This window comes from Rhinoraja longicauda, chromosome 13 (assembly GCF_053455715.1).
Source record: "Rhinoraja longicauda isolate Sanriku21f chromosome 13, sRhiLon1.1, whole genome shotgun sequence".
Classification (NCBI taxonomy): domain Eukaryota; kingdom Metazoa; phylum Chordata; class Chondrichthyes; order Rajiformes; family Arhynchobatidae; genus Rhinoraja; species Rhinoraja longicauda.
Genome location: NC_135965.1, coordinates 13828821 through 13851124, shown reverse-complemented (window position 1 = coordinate 13851124; position 22304 = coordinate 13828821). Strand labels below are relative to the sequence as shown.

The 22304-nt window shown below is 41.4% G+C and overlaps 1 protein-coding gene across 10 annotated transcripts in view; it reads left to right on the top strand.

Annotated features, from left to right (window-relative positions):
• The window catches only part of LOC144599462 (transcription factor Dp-2-like), a 176236-nt gene that overhangs the window by 7471 nt on the left and 146461 nt on the right, over window positions 1-22304 (top strand). For 5 of the 10 annotated variants that reach the window (XM_078410410.1, XM_078410405.1, XM_078410404.1 and 2 more), the window contains exons 1-2: window positions 15512-15632; window positions 19081-19197. The exons of 1 other annotated variant lie outside the window; for it this stretch is intronic. In XM_078410410.1, the coding sequence (XP_078266536.1) occupies window positions 19177-19197 (21 nt within the window). In that variant the 5' untranslated portion in view covers window positions 15512-15632; window positions 19081-19176. Of the gene's footprint in view, window positions 1-15511; window positions 15633-19080; window positions 19198-22304 lie in introns of those variants that run through there. 4 more of the 10 variants (XM_078410406.1, XM_078410402.1, XM_078410408.1 and 1 more) reach the window with 2 other exon arrangements.

The window sequence follows — 22304 nt, the reverse complement described above, 5'->3', positions numbered from 1 at the left end:
CAAATTTTTTGCAGAGCGGAGTGGATGCCTAGAACGTGTTCAGGGATGGTGGGGGCAGGTAAATAGTTACATTTAAGAAGCATTTAGATAAGCGCATGGATATGCAGAGAATGGATATGGATTATGTGGATGCAGATGAGAGTTTCCCTTGGCATGTTGGGGGCCGAATGGCCCGTTCCTGTGCTGCACTGTTCTATGTTCTATGAAAGTCAGTTAATTATCATCGCTGATGGCAAACTACTAGTAGTTACAGTGCCATCCATAATGTTTGGGATAAAGTCCCATCATTTATTTATTTGCCTCTGTACTCCACAATTTAAGATTTGTAATAGAAAATATCACATGTGGTGAAAGTGCACATTGTCAGAATTTAACTAAGGCAATTTTTATACATTTTCGTTTCACCGTGTAGAAATTACAGCAGTATTTATACATAGTACCCCCATTTCAGGGCACCATAATGTTTGGGCACATGGCTTCACAGGTGTTTGTAATTGCTCAGGTGCGCAATAATTGCCTCCTTAATACAGGTATAAGAGAGCTCTCAGCACCCAGTCTTTCCTCCAGTCTTTCCATCACCTTTGGAAACTTTTATAGCTGTTTATCAAGATGAGGCCCAAAGTTGTTCCAATGAAAGTCAAAGAAGCCATTATGAGACTGAGAAACAAGAATAAAACTATTAGAGACATCAGCCAAACCTTAGCTTACCAAAATCAACTGTTTGGAACATCATTAAGATGAAAGAGAGCACTGGTGAGTTTACTAATCGCAAAGGGACTGGCAGGCCAAGGAAGACCTTGCTGAAGAGAAAACTGAAGGGGACTAGCCTCCAAAACAAGTGTAAGGTAAAGATGGCTGCAATACAGGCCTGGCAGAGCATCGCCAGAGAAGACACCCAGCAACTGGTGATGTCCATGAATCACAGACTTCAAGCAGTCATTGCATGCAAAGGATATGCAACAAAATACTAAACATGACTACTTTCATTTACATGACATTGCTGTTTCCCAAACATTGTGGTGCCCTGAAATGGGGGGGGGACTATGAATAAACACTGCTGTAATCTCTACACGGTGAAACCAAAATGTATAAAAATGGCCTTTATTAAAATCTGACAATGTGTTGGATAGAACTCTTAAAGATAGCGGAGTCATGGGATATGGGGAGAAGACAGGAATGGGGTACTGATTGTGGATGATCAACCCTGATCACAGTGAATGGCAGTGCTGGCTCGAAGGGTCGAATGGCCTTCTCCTGCACTTATTGTCTATTGTCACTTTAACCACATATTACAAATCTCAAATTGTGGAGTACAGAGGCAAATAAATAAATGATGGGTCTTTGGCCGAAACATTATGGAGTGCACTGTATTTGGTAGCATTAGGTTGGGATTAGATTAGGCACTTTGACTTTGAGCATGAGAAAAGCTTCAGCATTGATGCCAATCACGTTGGTCAACAAGAGTAGCAATGATGACAACGTATGTTCCAGAACTGAACCTGTTTTGAATGTGTCGAGCTGCTGTGAGATTGACTGCAAGAACACCCAGCAAATTAAATAGTGCTCTATGGGGATGGAAAGGTTTAGGTGGATGGGGGGGGGGGGGGGGGGGGGGGAAGGAAGGTAGAAAGTAGAGACTTCTAAGAGAGAGAACTTAGACAGGGTGTTCCAGAACAGGATCAGCTGGCCTCTGAAAATTGCAACCACTTGGCTGAGCCCCATTTCCTCTCACCCGAGAACTTAAACGATTCCAAGGCAGGATTTGGAAAAGAAGGATTGATGTATTGCCTGTACTGAGCAATTGCTGTATTCACTTGTGGAGCAGCAGTTGACCTCAACTAGCTCAGCATAGATTGGGTACGCCAATGCTTTAATATCTTTGTATTTGCCTGCAATACTTGTTTCAGTTTCTCGGTCTGAAGAAGACTCCCGACCCGAATAGTAGCCTGTCCATTTCTCTCCACGATGCTGATCCACTGAGTTGCTCCGGCACTTAATATTTTGCTTCAAATTCCAGCATCTGCAGTCTTGTGTGTCTCGTTGTGGTTGATCATTTCCCCACCCTCACTCTAGTGTGGATGGCCTCTTTAAAACAGGGATCCTCGACTGAAGGATTCAAATCAGACATTGGCAGCTATCAGTGTAGGGTGGGTCCCTAGATATCACCATAATTTCTTGAGCGACTGAGGTGTCCAATACGTGACCAGCAAACCCTTTAGCGTGTCGGCTGAGCTGTAAAATAGTTTGATCAACAGTATTTTTGCTACCTCAGACACCTGTTCTGTCTCATCAAAGAATTATTTACCTTCTCTATCTTGAAGCAATCTTGGGCCTGCTTCCTGGCAGCTTTCAATTAGTAGAGTTGGAGCCGAATGATTCACCATGTTTATTGTTACTGCACAGCTCCCTCTACGTTTTTAAAACATCAACAGGATGGAGTTTTGGATAGTCTGAGATGATGTTCCGCAGTATTCAGGCTACCAAAAAAGAGATCTGCAATCTCTTGAGTTCTCCAAAACAAAATCATCTATTGCTCAGAAGATTTGCATGTTTAGTTTTAGTTTAGAGATACAGCACTGAAACACCACCGGGTCCGCGCCGACCAGCGATCCCCGCATATTAACACAATCCTACACCCACTAGGGACAATTTCTTACATTTTTCCAAGCCATTTAACCCACAAACCTGTACGTCTTTGGAGTGTGGGAAGAAACCGAAGATCTCGGGGGAAAAAACCCGCGGGGAGAATGTACAAACTCTGTACAGACAGTACCCGTAGTCGGTATCAAACCCGGGTCTCCGGTGCTGCACATGGCTGTAAGACAGCAACTCTACCGCTGCGCCACCTTGTCTTAACCAAAGGAGTGCCTCTCTGTCAGGAGCTTGCATTGGCTGTTGGTCTCTTCCCACGGGTGGGAAGAGTTCTGAGTACGGAAGGTTTTAATGACGTACTGCCATCAGGCTATTAAATACTACAACCTCCAAATAAGCTCTGATCTACATAGCCTTGGGGCTTTGTTTTTGTCTTTTTTCACTGTTATTGTTTGTTTGTTGCACACACACACACATATTGTTTACAGAGTACTATATTCGCATATTTTGTTGCGCTGTTAGAACATATGGGACATATGACAATAAAACACTCGACTCTTGCCTCTTTGACCCTTTGGCTATCCTATTGCTCGATTGTTTTTGGTGTTCAACTTGGTTGCCCTATTAATTGGCACAGGGGCAGTGAAAGTTTTAAGCCACTGCCATAGAAAAGAATTTCACAGGTTAGACGGTTACAGACATTTTGCTAGATTTTCCTGAGATGATATTGAATTCTTATTATGCCAGTGGTGTACGAACTGATAAACAGTTAAAATTCAATCAGGTGAGAAGCACCCAAGTTGTGGAACCACAACGATGTTCGTAAAGGAAATGTTGATTGAATCAAACTTTTCAAGCCACATGTTTCTCTTGGCCTCAAGTGCACCTGTGTTGTAACTAACTTTAACTGTTCTTTTTAGTTTTTAAATAAGATGCTTTGACTATGACGATTGACAGTGCAACCAAATAGTAGATGCTGGAGAAGAATATGAAAGAATGCTACTCAGTCATGGTATTATATTCAACAAGTCACAAAGCAAACGGCTGTGGGTGGAGGGAATTGATGAGAAGGGTAAAATACTCACAAAATTGTATTGTGGAGTGCTGCCATGCAGGTGCAGTAAGTGTTGATGAAAACAGAACGGTGAAAGTCCAATTTGCACAGCAATTTACGTTGATTCAGATGTACCTAGACTTTTTGGTGTAACGGGATGGGTATTCATCGTACTCTGGCACATGAAGTGAATACGAATGTACTTCTATTAAGACTGTTGTGGATAATTTGGACAGCGTAACTGGGAAACTGGCAACTCTTTTCAGTAATTAGGTATAACTGAAAATATGATAAAGTTCAATTAAAGCTTCTTTAATTTTCTTTTTGGAACCTGGGCATTGTTAGCAAGGCCTGCATCGGTTACTCCTAGCTGCAGCTGAGAAGGTAGTGAACCACTGCTGCCCTTCTAGTGAAGGTGCTCCCATGGCATGGTTGGGTGGGGAGTTCCAGGATTTGGATCCAGCTGCGATATGTTTCCAAGACAAGTGACCTGGAGCAGAACTTGCAGACGGTGGTGTTTCTTTGCACTTGTTACTCGAGTCCCACTTGCATGGTAGAGATTGCAGGTTTGGGAGGCACTGTTTGAGTAGCTTGGGCGAGAAATTACACTGCATTTTGTAGATAGTACACAATCTGTATGGTAGGTAGGGTATCAAGTGGATAGACACAAATCAAGTGGGCTGTGTGGTCCTGGATAATGTGATGCCTATTGAGGATTGTTGGGGCTGGATACCTCCAGATAAATAGAGATTATTCCATTATACTACAACTTTATGCTTTGTTGATGGTGGAAAGGCTTTGGGATGTCGGAAGATGACTTGGGTGCTCCAACATACCCAGCTTCCTGCAGCCTTGATATCTGGTCCATTTGAGATCATGGTCAGAAGTGATCTCCAGGATATTGATTTGGAAATATAATGCCATGAGGAGGTGATCAGGCTCTCTCTTGTTGGAGATGGTTATGCCCTGCTTTTTAGTGATTGAAGTCCATACCCTTCTTCCTTTTAGTGCTTCTAAGTTTTGTCAACGAGGAGGAACACTGATTCATCGAGAGAGGGAGGATAGTAATTAGTGTTCAAGAGGAGTTTCCTTGCACATGATTAACCTGATGCCACGTGACTTCATGGGATCTGAGGTCAATGTTGAAAACCCCTTGGGCTTTTCCCTCTCACTGCACAGCAACCCTGCTGGTGGGACAAGCTGTCCTTAAGGATTGTGATGGGGAACCATGTCAGACTGTTGCTTGTCTAGTCTATGGGGCAGTGCTCCTGATGTAGACACTAGTTAACAAGTCTTTGATTGGAGGATTTTGCAAGATTGACTGTGCTACGAATTAGTTACTTGAGATGCTGCCTGACCTGTTGAGTTACTCCAGAGATGTTGCCTGACCCGCTGAGTTACTCTGAGATGCTGCCTGACCCTCTGAGTTACTCTGAGATGCTGCCTGAACCGTTGAGTTACTCTGAGATGCTGCCTGACCCGTTGAGTTACTTTGAGATGCTGCCTGAACCGTTGAGTTACTCTGGGATGCTGCCTGTCCTGTTGAGTTACTGAAGCACTTTGTGTCTATATGCTGAGAATGCCTTTGCTGTGATTGAATTCAGTGCTTAGGTTGATGTCAGGTGGCCCTGTCCAGTTTTATTCCTTCTCAATTTGAATGTGGTCATGGTGATACCACTGAATGGCTTGGAGGGCATTTTGGAGTAAACCATAGAGGAGCCCTGTGCAATAAGGATGATAGTTTTTATAACAATTCATGGTTTTCATGTTGAAGGTAGGCACAAAATGCTGGAGTAACTCAGCGGGTCAGGCAGCGTCTCAGGAGAGAAGGAATGGGTGACGTTTCGGGTCGAGACCCTTCTTCAGACTGAAGAAGGGTCTCGACCCGAAACGTCATCCATTCTTTATCTGTGTTTTGCCCAGTGATTGGTATCTTAGCCTCTTAGCTGCAAATGGCCAATTGGGAATCCAGTTATCGCTAATTGTAGTTTTAATTTGTAAATAACAACTCTGAAATGGGCCATGTCATTAAATATGTGATTTTAGTATTCATTTGTGCAGGCTATTCATGTGACATTTAATCTCTGTGTGTTTCTCAGTAAAGGTGTAAGAACATGAATGTTTTATGGTTGTTGAATGGATTCCTTACCAAAGTTAATGAATGAGCTAGATGTCTGTTACGAAATGTGAACTGTAAGTACATTCATCTGTTAAACGTGATTAACGTAAAAGGTACTATATTTCCCAAAAATTAGCATTTGACTAGTCAGTGATTTCTGCTGTCAACACTATCACCCTTTAACAGCAAGTGATAAATTTGTACAATCATTGCACATTGAAAAAACAATTGAAAACATGCATCCAATCTAGGGACCAGTTGAAAACAGCAGTGCACCCAAAGTTTAAGCAAGTGCTTTATCATGGGAGAGCTTGTATCAGTATTAGCTCAATCACAGAAGTCAGGAAATTCTTGCACCTTCTGCCAAGCCTGGAATTTGTCCCACTTTAAGTTGAGTGATGCTTTGCCTCAGACTTGAAGGACATTTTTTCTGTCATCCCTTTCAACCAATGGCCACAATGTTAATATTCATTTAATAAATATTTAATAAATTTTATATGGATGCTGCCTGTCCAGAGTTTGTACATTCTCCCTGTGACCGTGTGGGTTTTCCCTGGGTGCTCCAGTTTCCTCCCACACTCCAAAGATGCAGAGGCTTGCAGGTTAATTTGGCTTTGGTAAAAATGGTAAATTGTCCCAGTGTGTAGGATAGTGCTCGTGTACGGGGATCATGGTCGGCTCAGACTCGGTGGGCCGAAGGGCCTGTTTCCGTGCTGTATCTCTACTAAACTAAACTAAAATGAAATGAAATACTTGTATGTTAAGCACCTTCTATAAATAAGAGTGATGTTACCAAGTGACACAGCCTAAATAGTAACTACCAGTAAAATGCAGTCACCAAAAGATGTGCAAAGTGGTATTGTTATAGCAGTCCTCGGGGAAAGGCAAAACTCAAGATATTGAGTACCAACAACAACTATGTGCTTTTAAAGCAGCAAAGAATCCCAGTCTGAAAAATAGTCTCGACCCAAAACGTCACCCATTCCTTCTCTCCAGAAATGCTGCTTGTCCCGCTGAGTTACTCCAGCATTTTGTGTCTATCTTTGGTGTGAACCAGCCTCTGCAGTTCCTTCCTACACAAATTCCAATTCACACCTTTATTAATTGGGGTAGTCTATTTAATTCAAAGATAATTCATTCAAATAACATTTTGTTTTCTTGCTAAAACTACTAAATTGTTACGGGTGGTCAGTAATTTCAAAGAAATTGAATGGCTGTTTGAAAAATGAAAATAAAGAGTATGGGGTGCTAGAAGTGGGATTTTGTCAGTTAGCCGTATGCTTTCCTAACCTGTCATGTGCTCACCCAAAAACAAGATACAAAGTGCTGGAGTAACTCAGTGGCTCAGGTAGCATCTCTAGAAAATATGGATAGGTGACATTTCAGGTCAGGACCTTTCTTCAGACTCTGAAGAAGGATCCAACCCGAAACTTCATCTATCCATGTTTTCCAGAGATGCTGCTTAACACGCTGAGTTACTCCAGCACTTTGTCTTTTTTTGTTGTAAACCAGCATCCGCAGTTCCTTGTGTTTCCATCTATCTTCCCTATCTGGAATCGGGTCTGGCAGAGTCTATTACAATGTATGTTCCCTCCCTCATAGGCCTGCTTGATTAATTTCACATTGGGTTTGGGCCACAGCAAAGAAAACACCTCTAATTGTCAATAATTAACAATTTTCACCGAGAGCTCAGGCTGCTCACTCAGCCTGCAAGAAGTAGAAAATGCCAACTGGAGTAGTATGTTCAATGCTCTTGGATTAGGCTTGTGGCTTATTATCAGAGTGACTCTGACAGGGGGGCCTCATTGAAACCTACGGAATAATGAAAGGCATAGAGTGGATGTGGAAAGGATGTTTCCGCTGGGAGAGTCAAGGACCAGAGGTCATAACCTCAGAATTAAAGGGTGCTCTTTTAGAAAGGAGGTGAGGAGGAACTTCTTTAGTCAGAGGGTAGTTAATCTGTGGAACTCATTGCCACAGTGGGATGTGGAGGCCAAGTCAGTGGATAGTTTTAATGAGGAGACAGACAAATTCTTGATTAGAACGGGTGTCAAGGGTTATGGGGAGCAGGCAGGAAAATAGGATTAAGAGGCAGCCATGATTGAATGGCGGAGTGGACTCGATGGGCCGAATGGCCTAATTCTTCTCCTATAACTTGTGAACTGGTGAACTAAATTGTTGCATTGACAGAATAGAGATCCTTTGAGCAAAAGAAAATGATCAAAACAGTAAATCACATCACTGCAATATTCAGGCATGTGAATTTCCCGCGGATGTCCGCGTTTTTTAAATCAATTTCCCGCGCTTTTTGCATGGTTTCCGCGTTTTTCACTTTGCCAAATAAACGGAGAAATCGGATCGAAAAAAAGACATTTAAAAAAACGATTTTTAGACTTGTAATAAACACTAGGTTCTGCTAGAGGTCGCTAGGGATTCCGTGAGAAATCCCCCCCCGTGCGCCCTGGAAGTCTCCCCGGAAATGTGGCACCTAGGCTGGGCAAGGCAGCCAATCTCGACCTCATTGAGACTTCCATGGCCAATTTGTCAATTCGACCGCTGGAAGTCACTAGAGGTTCCGCGAGAAATCCCCTGCGCCGTGGAAGTCTCCCCAAAATGTGGCACCTAGGCTGGGCAAGGCAGCCAATCTTGATCTCATCGGGACTTTCACGGCCAATCGGTGGGTTGAATTTGCAACCTGCCGCCGGGGCTCTGGAACTCCAGCCCAGCTGGAGCCAGCAAATCTCTCTCCATTTATTCACAAAATACTGGAGTAACTCAGCAGGTCAGGCAGCATCTCGGGAGAGAAGGAATGGGTGATGTTTCGGGTCGAGACCCTTCTTCAGACCCGAAACGTCACCCATTCCTTCTCTCCCAAGATGCTGCCTGACCTGCTGAGTTACTCCAGCATTTTGTGAATAAATCGATTTGTACCAGCATCTGCAGTTATTTTCTTATAAATCTATCTCCATAGCCTGCTGGATAAACCAGCAAAGTTCTGCGGGATAAACCAGCAAAGCTCTGGAACCAAGAATGCCAGAAAATCAGTGGTGGAACTGTAATGTGTAAATATTAAATTTAAGTGCAAGATTATATAACTAAATTAATTAATGTAAATTACCCTGAAGTGGGACAAATAAAGGAATATATTATTATTATTATTAAGACAGGCTTAAAATATAAAACACAGCAGAAAAGTCAATTACCACCTTTTTGGGCTGATTATCAATTAATGTGTGAATTTACTTCAAAATGTTATTAGTGTATTGTGATATATTCACATTATTTTGTAATGTCTGTTTTTACTTTGAAATGCACTAAAAGAGGCTTGAAACGGGTAATTTTGTGTGTACATTTTTGACCCCCGTTGTACGCCTCGCGCAAACGCTCTGATCTTTTCCTCTTTTTTTTACCTTACATGTCTGAATATTATAGCTTAGTTACTGAAGTCTTTTTTTTTGTGGAGTGCATGTTATTACTCGCGTACTATACAAGATTAGTTCTTGTATAGTTTCCTGAGCAGTTGAACAGCAGTCTGGCTGAAGATAAACCGGTAAATGTTGGAAATAGGAAATCGCTTTCAGGGGACAGTAATATAAACTATTGAAAGACTAATCGACCTGAAAGCCTCCTTGGCACTGGGGTCACTGTCCATTTTAGGGGTGGTTAAAGTCTCCTTGATATCTTGCTCGGCAACATGTTAGTATGGGAACTCGGAAAGATCTGGGGGAGAATATGTTAACTTTGCATGCTGAACAGTATTTAGATTTTGTGGACTTGATAAAGGTGTTTTGTTTGGAAATCCAAAATTCTGCATGTGCCAAAGAAGCAAAATTACATGTACTAATCTTCATACTTAAAGAACAATAATAGTAAATATATACCATAGATCCTGCAAGTGCCAAAGAAACAAAATTACTGTACTAATCTTCATACTTAAAGAACATTAAGAGTAAATATGCACCACAGATGATTCATTTGCCCGTCCTCCCGAGTCCTCATTTTCCTCGTTCCAAATGTTACTATATTTTTTTAATGTTTTGAGGAGTACTTTTAAAGAGAAGTGGAAAACGGTTGTTTGTCTCAGTCTGCCGAGGGAAGTAGTGAACTGGAAGTGTTTTCTGTAATCACGAGCAACTGTGGCGGTGGAATGTGAGTTGGACAGTGAGAGTCTGATTTTTTTTTTAAGAGAGAAAATTCTTGGTGTGAATAAAGCTGTGCTGAGATCATTGGAAGCTGATATGGATGTCCTTTGTTCGGTAGTGGAACTGGAGCGGGAGGCTGCAGCTTAATGCGCTGTGACAACAGGTGGCATGCCTGCTGTCTCAAACTGGAGAGCAAAGGTAACGGCCACAAGGGGATCCACACTTAAGTTTATATTACTTGGTGATGAGATCGGCCTTTTATATTTCGACTGTCTTTCGAAATATCAAATGTGCTGATGCAGAAATCTTTGAACTAACAGCACTTCCTCTAAAAGCATTCTGTCAGAAACTCTGCTTTTGAGACCTTGTGCTGCTGCCACATGTCTTGGGTCCAGAGAAACTAATTGCAGGTCGCAATGTCAATGTTGTTGTACATTTGTTAATGTTCACATCCCAAATGTAAGGAATTAATTTTATTGCACTTACTCCCTATAACTGGAGAAAAATCTTGTTTCGGTGATGGGAGGGCCTGGTGGAAAATAGTGGAAAGTGTGTTTAAAAAGCAAAAACCTTCACCCCCCCCCCCCCCCCCCCCCCCCCCCCCCCCCCCCCCCCCCCATCTAGTCAATGAATCACTTTGTGTGCAGTGTGCCATAAATTATTCCCCAAGTTTTGATGGGCAGCCAACTTTCTGCATATGTGTGGTGCTCACAAACTGGTCATTGGGATATAGCCAAACAAGCACAAGTTAATGTCCTTTGATCTATTCATATTCCTACTCAGAAAAGTATCTTTTTAATGTTTAGTGTTGTTCAAATACCTACGGTTGGGTCCAACATATTGGGACCATAAACGCTTGATACCCCGCTGCTACCCAGCAACATAACACAAAGCACAATATGCAGATGTTGGAAATATAAAATTGTTAACATTTTCATTTTTACTGCGATTCAGGCACTGTATGAACGATAGTCTTCTTCTTTTGTGTCCATCATCCACGTTTCAATTGTTACATCGCTGTCATCGTCCGTCCTGAAAAGGGCACAAGCTTCCGGCGAAAATCAGTAATGATAGTGTTACAATACTTTCAAAATCGTTTTTTTGAAAACTGCAAACCCACACAAGAGAGAGAATCTTATTTATTGTTCCCAATATGAAATTGAAGACTAAAATAAATTGTAAATTTGATTACTAACTAAAGTTTGGCTTTTGGTGAATCCATTCTAAAGGAAAGCATGTTCTTCCTGTGACCGTGTGGGTTTTCTCCCACACCCCAAAGATGAGCGGGTTTGTAGGTCAATGTAAATTGCTCGTAATGTGAATGGGTGATTGATGGTCGGCATTTAAGTTTATTCTTGTCTCGTGTATCGAGGTACAGTGAAAAGCTTTTTGTTTTGTATGCTATCCAATCAAATCAGATAATACTATGCAAAAACGCATTCAAGCTAAACTCAAGTACGATAAATAGGAAGTGCAAAGGGGAAGATGCTGAATAGTGTCATTTGCTGGTGTTTTAATAATAATAATAAATTTTATTTGTCATATGTAGCTTGGTACAGGGTCAATGGTACAATGAAATGTATTTGACAAGACAACGGGTCACCTCAGCAGTAATATTCCAAGGATAAATAAGATTAAAAAATGACATTAGTAAGGTAAAAAGACAATATTAAAAATAGTTAAAAACACAATATTAAACAAACTTTGATTAAGTTTTCTCCCATTACAAAAGGAGCTAATTGGAAATACCGAACCAGTCTTCTACACTGAGTTGTGATTTCTAGGCACTGTCTGTATGTTTTCAGCCCAGTAGTTTTGATTGGCTTTTTGTTGGATTGCATTCTGTGCAGCAAATGTCACATTAAACGCCACTGTTGCAACCTAATAATGCAACCTTGTATTAGAATCATTGATTTGTAAATGAACATTCATTATTGGGCCCTCTCCCTACACATGGCCAGATCTCAGATTCCAGCTTCGTTGACCATCTGCTCTTTTTTTTTTTGGATTCGGGAGAGATAGTGGCAGATGGTGAGGTCAGAAAGTTCATGTTCCTTGGTTACACAGTGTGTGCTGTTCATAAAAATGTGTGGTGATTGTCTATTGCTCCCAGCACCTCATGAGGTTATGAGAACAGCCGCGATTCTGGGGCTCTCTGCTGTAGATCAAATCTTCCGGGTCAGCAGCAATAACTCATTTTATTTGCTAATAGCCCATCATCATGAGAACAATAGTACCATGAATGAATATATGGTGATTGTGCACTCAGTGTTGAATAATGGTTGATACAGTATCAGCTCACATGAGCTTTCTTCTCTGTGTGAAGTTCTACATACTGCAAAGTAGTACAACAAAATTTATTATACATGAAGCCTTGGGACCATGTCTGCGGTTATATTATTGTTTATGCTCTGAGGCTGAAGGCTGATGGAAACAAATGAAACATGTTTGTTTTACATTCATTGATGGTTTTATATTTAGTTCTGGACTACTACCCGTCCCCACAGTTAGCCATTGCCCCTCCAGTCACCTCTCCCACCAAACAAAAGGAAACATCTTGTCTACATTTACATTGCAGTTTCATAATTCATAATTTTTCAAACCTCCTCTGGTCTCCCAGATGGTTATTTTGGTAATACTCTCCAGTTTGATTTAGAGATGCAGCATGGAAACAGGCCCTTTGGCCCATCAAGTACACACTGACCATCAATCACCCGTACACACTAGTTTGGTGTAATCCCAGTTTCCCGCTCCCTACACACTAGGAGCAATTTACGGTGACCAAGTAACCTACAAACCCGTACATCTTTGGGATGCGGGAGGAAGCTGGAGTACCCGGAGAAAACTCACACGGTCACAGGAACAACATGCAAACTTCACACAGACAGCACTCGAAGTTGATATTGAACCTGGATCTCTGGCACTGCGAGGCAGCGGCTCTACCAACTGTGCCACTGTGCTGCCCAGTAGATTTTACTTTTAATGGAATACAACATTAAGGGATTAGTGTAATGAGATTAAAATGCAAACTAAGTTGCTAATTAACAAATTACCTAAACTGTAAAGCGGTGATATTCTGGACGTGTTAAACCATCTTGCAAATTTTGGGGACCATTAACATAGGAATTAATACCTTGTGCATTAATATTTCATAATTGGAGACAGTCATCAGAATATGAACAATAATATGTAAGAGAGTAATAATTTATTGTTATAGTTATCATTGGATTTAAAGATAAAATTCTTCCATCTTTTTACTGTTTTGCTGAAGCCCCAGATTTACACACACAAGCAGATTTGGAAAGTTCTGACAATTTCCGTTGTAATAAAAGTTAGACGCTAATCAAGGTACTGGGTGGTAGGAGAGATGGGAGCGCATGAGGCTGGGGAGGTGCTCAGGGGAAAGAGAGGAGTATTCAGTGTTTGTACCATTGGGTTGCAAGTTAACTAAGCAGAATATGAGGTCCTGTTCTTCCAGTTGGCTATGGCTTTGCCCTGGTAACGCAGGGGGTCAGGAACAGAATGGTCAGTAAGGGAATGGGAAAGGTAGTAAAAACAGTTAGCAACCGGGATATCCAGCAGGTCTTAGTGGATAGACACAAGTATTCAACAAAATGGTTGCCTAGTCTATGCTTGGTCTCGCTGATATAATGGAGGCCGCCCTAAATGCAATAAACAAGTTTGGAGGAGTTGTATGTAAACCTCTGTCTCATCTGGAAGGACCGCTGGGATCCCAGCATGAAAGTGAGAAAGGAGAGTAGGGAAAGGTGTTGCATTTCTTGTTGTTGCAGGGGGAAAGTGCCAGGGAAGGGGGCGGGTTGGGTGGGAAGGGATGAGTGAACCAAGGTGTTGCGGGGCGATGTCTCTACAGAAAGCGGAATGGAGTTAGATAGGAAGATGTGACTGGTGGTGGGATCGCATTGCAAGTACTTGTGTTTGCAGACAATATCATTCCTATGTATGAAAGAATCCTGGTTTATAGCAGAGGCAATGTTTAATCCAGATCGTCTTGTGTTCTGACTAGCTAATGCCCTTGATAAGTGAACCTCCTGCATGGCCTTAAACTCCAAACTATCTGACAGGCAAGGTGGTCTGAAATGTATTCTTGTATAAAGCGTGGCAAATACTACATCTTTCAAAGGAAACCATCAATAGATGTTTGACAGAGATCAAATTCCAATTCCAATTGAGAGGTGTATATGTGCAGAAAAAATATGGAGATGCATCAACTATTTTATGCTATTTCTGTTCTTCAACTTTATGAATGTCATTTGTGAAGATAATACTACTCCATGGTCAGTTCAACTATGTACACTAATTTTAAAGGCTTTCTGTTAGTCTCTATGGAGGATGGATGTCAAAGGATTTCATAACTTGCGGGTCAGTCATATGTGATTATAAGTTTTGAGTGTGATTGACTGCTTGACTAAATGGGAGATTTGAGCATGGGCATGAAAATAATGGATCCAACCTCAATGGATAATCCACAGTGTGCAGCTAAACTGACCAGCAACTGGGACAATTTGTTGTTGAACCAATATTTAATGTTTATTCATCAGTGCAAGGAAAACTGCTCTCTCACTCTCTCCTCCCACGGAGGTAGCTCCAAGGAACTTATTCTTTGTTAACCTCATTTCATCCCATTGAGCATTCAAACCTCACCATGATTTTGTCTTTGCTCCTTAGTGATTTATATCTTGGAATTATAAAGCTCTACAACAAGGAAATGGGCTCTTCAGCCCAACTTGTCCATGCCAACCAATTGAATGAATGAATGAATTAATTAATATTTATTGACCAAGTATGTGCATATACAAGGAATGTGCCTTGGTGCTCCGCTCACAAATGACAACACAAACATACCGTTAACAATTAAGAATAAAGCATAAACACATCAAAACACTAAGGATACAACATTACGGTCTAAACATGTGGGTGAAAATAAACCAGAGCAAAAAAGAGACAACAGACTTTGGTTATTGAGTAGAACTACTACTCGTGGAAAAAAAGCTGTTTTTATGTCTGGCTGTGGCTGCTTTGACAGTCTGGAGTCGCCTTCCAGAGGGAAGTGCTTCAAAGAGTTTGTGGCCAGGGTGAGAGGGGTCAGAGATGATCTTGCCCGCTCGCTTCCTGGCCCTTGCAGTGTACAGTTCGTCAATGGGGGGAAGATTGCAGCCAACAATTGCCTAACTGAGCTAGTCCCAATTCCCTGTGCCTGGCACTTATCCCTCCCACTCTTCCTATCCATGTACTTGTCCCAAAAGTCTTGTAAATGTCATTGTACCAGTTTCTACCACTTCCTTAAGCAGCTCATTCTATATGCATATCACCCCTGCGTAAGAAACCACCACTGCTCCACTCTCCCTATATGCCTTTGCACGTATTTTATTCCTAGTGATCTACTAAAGGTTACAACCTCAGGTACCCAGCGGGAATTTCCTTCTGAATCACCTTGTGTGTAATGTTCCTTCTTTATGTATAAATTCCTGTTGCAGAGTTTGCATTTTGCAGCAGGCTGATAATGCCCTGTGCTACTTCTTCACAAAGTTATTCAGTTGCTTTCACTGTTGCATTGGTTATTAAAACAGAACCTTGTTTCCAACAGGATACTGTCGTGGTGTAAAAGAACACGCGTGCTAAAGTGTCATTTTTGTTTGCGGCTGAGGGTCTTGAAGAATTTTGGATCCTGAGCACCCATTTTGGTGCAGATACGATGGCAAAACATGTAAGTAACAGCATATATAGATATAAATATATATATATATATACACATACAATGGGCCCTTGGTTAGTTGTAGAAATGTCAGGATGTCTAGTTAATCATCTCCATAGATGTATTGTGAAAGGCGGCTGGAAACCAGGTGTTGTGATGAGTTTTCTCAGACGTTATGATGGCGATTCCTTGTATGAAGTCATGTGGCAACATTTTATGCAACAGTTACTTGTTAAAATGTAACTTCCTGAATTCAATTTTCAACTTCGTGTTCAGCTCCAGGTACAATTCAACTTACATCTACCTTAATTTAAATAATTCTCGTTAGACCAGACTTTTCTGAGCCATGCAAGAAACACCATAGCCTGGATATTTATCGTAGGATAAAAATCTTGTCAAAATGTGACTTTTTTTCCCTAAGATTTACCAGATGTTATTATTTTATCATCTTTCAGGATGTCCCCTCCTCACTCTTCCCTACAGCCGCATAACATTTTTACAATAAAAATGGGTAACTTATTTACTCCCAGGTCTCCATTGTCAATGTGATAGCAATTGCTGAAAAAAATGTTCATTCTTCCCCTTATCCTTTCTGCTCCCTGCTTGCAGGTGCCTTCCTTGTGTAGGACTGGACAATCATTGCCTGAATTTGCTTGACTTTGCTTTGTAGAAAAACTCTCTTTAGACTTTAGAGAAACAGCGCGGTAACAGGCCCTTCATACCACCGAGTCCGCACCAACCACTGATCGCCCCCGTACACTAGTTCTATCCTACACATTAGGGACAATTTTTACAATTTTACCAAAGCCGATTAAGCCTACAAACCTGTACGCTTTGGAATGTAGGAGGAAACTGGAGCTTCTGGAGAAACCCCACACGGTCACTGGGGGAGCCTACAAACTTCGTTTCGACAGCACCCATAGTCAGGATCAAACCCGGGTCTCTGCCGCTGGGCGGCAGTAACTCTTCCGCTGCGCCACTGTGCCGCTCTGTTATCTTATTTTTAGCTGCACACTGACAAATTGCTTTCTGATTTATTCATTTTAATTTTTTTGGTCTCATCTGCCATTACCACATCTCACCATAGGAAACCAATGCACCCAAGTTGTACCAGTGGCTCTCATCCAATTGAGAAGCGCGCCAGGTTCTGGGCTCTGATTTTAGTTCCTGTCACGAAAGGGAAGCAACTCATCTACACTGTATTATTCCCCTTTTTCCTTAACACTTAATGCCATTGATTGATTAAATTAAATGAAAGATGGGCATGGAAACAAGCCCTGCAGCTCATTGAGCCCACACCGACCGTTGATCCATTCACATTAGTTCTGTGTTATTTTCCCTTCACATTACTCGCTACACACTGGAGGCAATTTGCAGAGGTCAATTAACCCACAAATCCTCACATCTTTGGGATGTGTAAGGAATTGGAGTACCCGATTTAAAAAAAAATCAATTCATAGGTGTTAATGTCAAGGCCTGCGTTGAGTTCCCATCTCTCACGTTCCTTCAGCTGACTGGCTTGCCAGGTGATTCAAGTAGGACTTAAGATGATCTTATTGAGGTGCACAAGATTATGAGTGGCATGGATTAAATGAATGCTCACCATATTTTTCCTGGGGTAGAGGATTCTAAAACTAGAGCGCATCGGCTTAAGGTGAGTAGGAAGAGATTTAAGAGGGACTTCAGGGGGAGCAGTTTTACTCGGATTTGTCGTCCTTATCTGGAATGAGCTGCCAGAGGCAGAGAAAGCAATAGAAGCAGATATAATTATGAATTTTAAAAGACACTTGGACAAATATATGGATAGGAAGGTTTAGTCAAGTCAAGTCAATTTTATTTGTATAGCACATTTAAAAACAAAGTGCTGTACATCAGTTCGGGTACTAAGAACGAACATACAATGGCACACAAACATAACAGCACATACATAAACAGTTCACAGCACCCCCTCAGAGGGCCTCAAACGCTAGGGAGTAGAAATAGGTTTTGAGCCTGGACTTAAAGGAGTCGATGGAGGGTGCAGTTCTGATGGGGAGAGGGATGCTGTTCCACAGTCTAGGAGCTGCAACCGCAAAAGCGTGGTCACCCCTGAGCTTAAGCCTAGACCGCGGGATAGTGAGTAGCCCCAAGTCGGCCGACCTGAGGGACCTGGAGATAGAGCGGTGGGTTAGAAGATGAGATTTAGAGGGCAATAAGTCAAGGGCAGGCAAATGGTCTGGTGTCATCATGGACAAGATGGGCCGAAGGGTCTGTGTTGCTGTATTGCTCTATGACTCTTTAGAGTAAGAGTGTGTGCCAGCACCTCTGGAAAGGGGGTGTGAAAGAGATGATTGGTTCAGGACACTGACAACGGAGGGGGGGGGGGGGGGGGGGGGGGGAAAGAAGCTGTTAAGTCTGGACAGCCAGGCTTTCAGGTTTCCTTTATCTGCTCGTAGACAATAGAAGAGAGGAAAGGGAAAGGCCAGAGTGGAAGGCGTACTGATTCAATGCACCATGACAATGGACAGGATGGAAGGAAGTGGTGAGCTTGTGATCGATTGGGCTGTATTCACTACTCTGTGCAGGTTCAGGAGGTCCAGAGCACAGCAGTTGCAAAACCATAGGTAGACACAAAATGCTGGAGTAACTCAGTGGGACAGGCAGCATCTCTGGAGAGAAGGAATGGGTGACGTTTTGGGTCAAGACCCTTTTTCAGACTATACCATGCTCTTCCATATTGAGATGCATCTCATGAGATACCATATCTGCAGAACTTCGAGAGAATCCTCACGGACTTGCCAAATCTTCTCAGACGCCAAAGAAAGTACATATGCTGATGCGCTCTCTTGATCACTATAGTTCTGTGAAGGGACCAGGTCAGATCGCAGGTGACTTGGATGTCGAGGAAGCTGGAAGCTGTCGACCATCTCAGCAGGAGCTCCGTTGATGAGAATAGGATTGTGTTCACCTCCCTGATTCATTGGGTCGACAACCAGCTCGGAGTGGCTGCAAAACACTCTGTAGAGGGAGGGTGTGTAGCCAAAAATCATTGCACATTGGCACGAATGACATGGGTGGGAACAGGGATGAGGTCCTATGAGCATAGGATAGCTCCCCTCTGACCTGCTTCAATAGTAATGGTATTTATACGATTGATGCAGATGAATTTCTGGTGACCCCCAGAATGTTAAAGGTGAGGAACATGTTGCACTGAATGTCAGGGGCAGGTGGTAAGACATTCTATTATTAAAGATGCTTATTGGCTGATGTTCTTATAGAGTGACCCGAATGGTCAAACAATCTTTTAATCGAGAAACAAAATCCTGGGAATACTCTGTAGGTCAGACAGCATGTGTGGAGAGAAAAACATAGTCAACATTTCTGATGAAGAGTCATTGACCTGAAAACAAATTATAATGTTTCTCTCCACAGTGCTGCCTGACATGCTGAATATTTCTGACATTTTCTGTTTTTGTTTCAGATTTCCAGCATCTGGAGTTTATTGCTTCAATGTTGGTTGACCAATTAATGTTGCCTAGGATGCAGACAACTTTCCTGCTCTTCTTTGAATAGTACAATGAGATGTTTTAAGTCAAAGGTGAGAGAATGTATGGTTGGTTGGCTTAATAGTTCATTTGAAAGCCAATCTCTAGCTCTTGATGTTATTATACTCCAAACTAGAAAAGAGAAAGCTTCACCCTATAGGAATTACAGCAGTGTTTATACATAGTCCCAACATTTCAGGGCACCATAATGTTTGGGACACAGCAATGTCGTAAATGAAAGTAGTCATGTTTAGTATCTCATTATGGAGGGCACTGTACTTAATATTGTTTAATATGTCAATACAAAGAATTGTTGTTGTATACTTAAAATAAATTATTTCTGTCTGAATGCTTTTTTATTTGCTCATGAGGAACGGTTTCTAGGTGACATTATCTTTGAACCAAAAGGGAAAAAATTAGAAACATTAGAAAAATATTAAAGCAAGATTTATATTTCATATCCCTTTCAAAACATCGCTGATTATTTTACATCCATGCATTGCTTCTTGAGGCATGTTTTTTGTTGTAATATCGGAAACTCAGCAACCATTTTGTGTACAATAAGTGCAACAATCAACATTGTTGAAATTACCAAATAATCAGTTTTTTTTTTGCGATGTGGTTTGCAGATAAATACTGGCTAGGGAAACCCTGGAGCTGTTCTTTGAAATCAGATGATGACATTTTTAATGTCCTCTTGAGAGTCAGACAATGTCTCAGTTTAACATCTCATGTACAATGCTGCAATCGTTTTTGCAATGATCTACCGTGTGTTTAACTGGCGTTTATCAAATTTTTTTTTAAACTCATTTCCTTGGTGAGGCAATGTAATTTTGATTCTTGACCATTAATTTGAAACAAGGCAGAATTTCCATTTATTTTTCAACCAGTCTCTGCTGTCCACTAATCTGGAATGGAACTTGTTTTAGTTTAGTTTAGAGATACAGCGTGGAAATAGGCCCTTCGGCCCACCGAGTTCGCACCGACCAGCGATCCCTGCACATTAACACTATCCTGCACACACTAGGGACAATTTACATTTATAGAAAGCCAATTTACCTACATACCTGTACGTCTTTGGAGTGGGGGAGGAAACTGAAGACCTTGGAGAAAACCCACGCGGTCACGAAAAGAACGTACAAACACCACACAAACAGCTGTAAGGCAGCAACTCTACTGCTGCGCCACCGTGGCCGCCCATGTTATATGCAGTCCCTCATGTTGCATGTATATTGCACCTGCACCCACTGGAACTGCACTGGGCGTTAGCTGTTCATGGAAAAGGTTACAAAAAGACTTGGGTAAACTCAAGTCTTGAATTGCTGTTGGGTATATTTTCCTGAAAGCCTTGTGCCATTGGAACAACTAATGTTTTTGTTAGAGCATTGGTTCAATGGAGCATTCAGTTGAGCTATCAGTTAGCTTAATCCAGTACTTATGATTTGGTTAACTGTGCAGAACCAGGGTTTGGTTAAGACTTCTCGGTGTTTTTCATGAGAGAGGCACGACAACTAAAAAAATTCAGCCATTCAGCGGCTCAGGCGACATTAGTGAATTGAGAAGCATTTGTTAACATTGGGTGTTGCCCGACCTGCTGAATATTGCCAGCATTTCTACAATGTTTCAGATTATTAGCATTTGCAGTTTTTTTGCACATTGGTAAATTGGAAACCACAAAGAATTAAGGCCGAATAGTCAAGCATTTAATTTATCCTCCCCCCCCCCCCCCCCATCCCAATCCATCCACTTGTATATCATGTTTTCTACATCATTTATGTTTGTTAAGTTGGCCCCAGCACCAACTCTAACTGAGAAAAGCATGACCCTCAGTTAATACTCTTCTTACTATCATCTTAAGCATTAAATACCAGCTTTTGTTTTATTATGTAATGGAATTTTAAAAATACACTTTACGCCTTTACACCTTGTTTGATACTGCTCTCAGAACATTAACTGGGTGGGGTGGGATGATATTGTTCTACATTTGAATTTGTATCTGATGAATTTAAGGAATTACGATCTATATATTTTAACATTCAGAATTTTGTGAACAGCAACTAAATCGACCTGCATCCAGACATGTCTTAAGTTGTTCTCACCAGTTCGTCGACATGCCATTATTTGTTTAATTTTTTTTGTTACTACTTAAAATTTACATTGTTATATAGAACATTTCAGTTAATGAAGCTATTATAGAAATGATAACTGTATTCGCTTTGGCAGAGTGGCTCGTGTGGTAATTTCCTGCAGTGTAATCGCATTACTCATTGCATGCAAAAGAGTTGGATAACATGTTGGTCATGCAGTTTGCACAAGACAATGTACTTTGGGTGCTTGCTGTAATGGAAATTGTGCACAAGGGAAGTGCACAATATTAACGTTGCAAAGTTTGAGTATGTTCATTTCACACCGTGGATAAATTTAGGTAAAACCAATTGTTATTGCTTCATTGTTATTTGTTTTAATGTTCATGGAATGTGCCATTTAGGTTTGTATATTTTTTTAATTTAATTTTCAAAAATATTTAGAGAGCTAGAGCATGGAAACAGGCCCTTCAACCCATCAAATCCATGCTGACCATCAGGCACCCATTTAAAATGACAATTCATAATATTTGCAAATACATAATACAGTATATTTATATGCCACCATCCTCCATGGAGCTGTGTGATTACATTTATATTTTTCATTTGTATACATTCCATGAGTGATAAATCTAAGTGGATCTTTGCAAAGTTCCCAGGTTGTCATTGAATTTGCAGTAGGGCCTTCATAGCCTTTGTGGAGGGCTCCATCCACTTGAAAATGAGCATGTTTTGGGCAGAACAAAGAGTATCTTTTATTGAGCAAATAATGTTCCAGCAGCTGTTGTGTTTGGTCTCAGTGTGAGTCATAGGATGTGCAACAGTTTATGATGCACCTCAAGAAAGACTACTGGTTCTGTTTCTAGACCTTCTTGGTAAACATGCATCCAAGAAGTAGATGGATGTTGGTCTCAACCTCAGCACAAGTAATTTGAGGGTGTAATGATGCCGTTGAGTCTGGCTGTGCACGAGGGTTCTCACATGGAGATTCTTCTCAAGATTTTGATGCTTATGTAAATATTCTGATGATGAGACATACTACACATGTGCAGACTGCAGTCTCAGTGATTTACAGT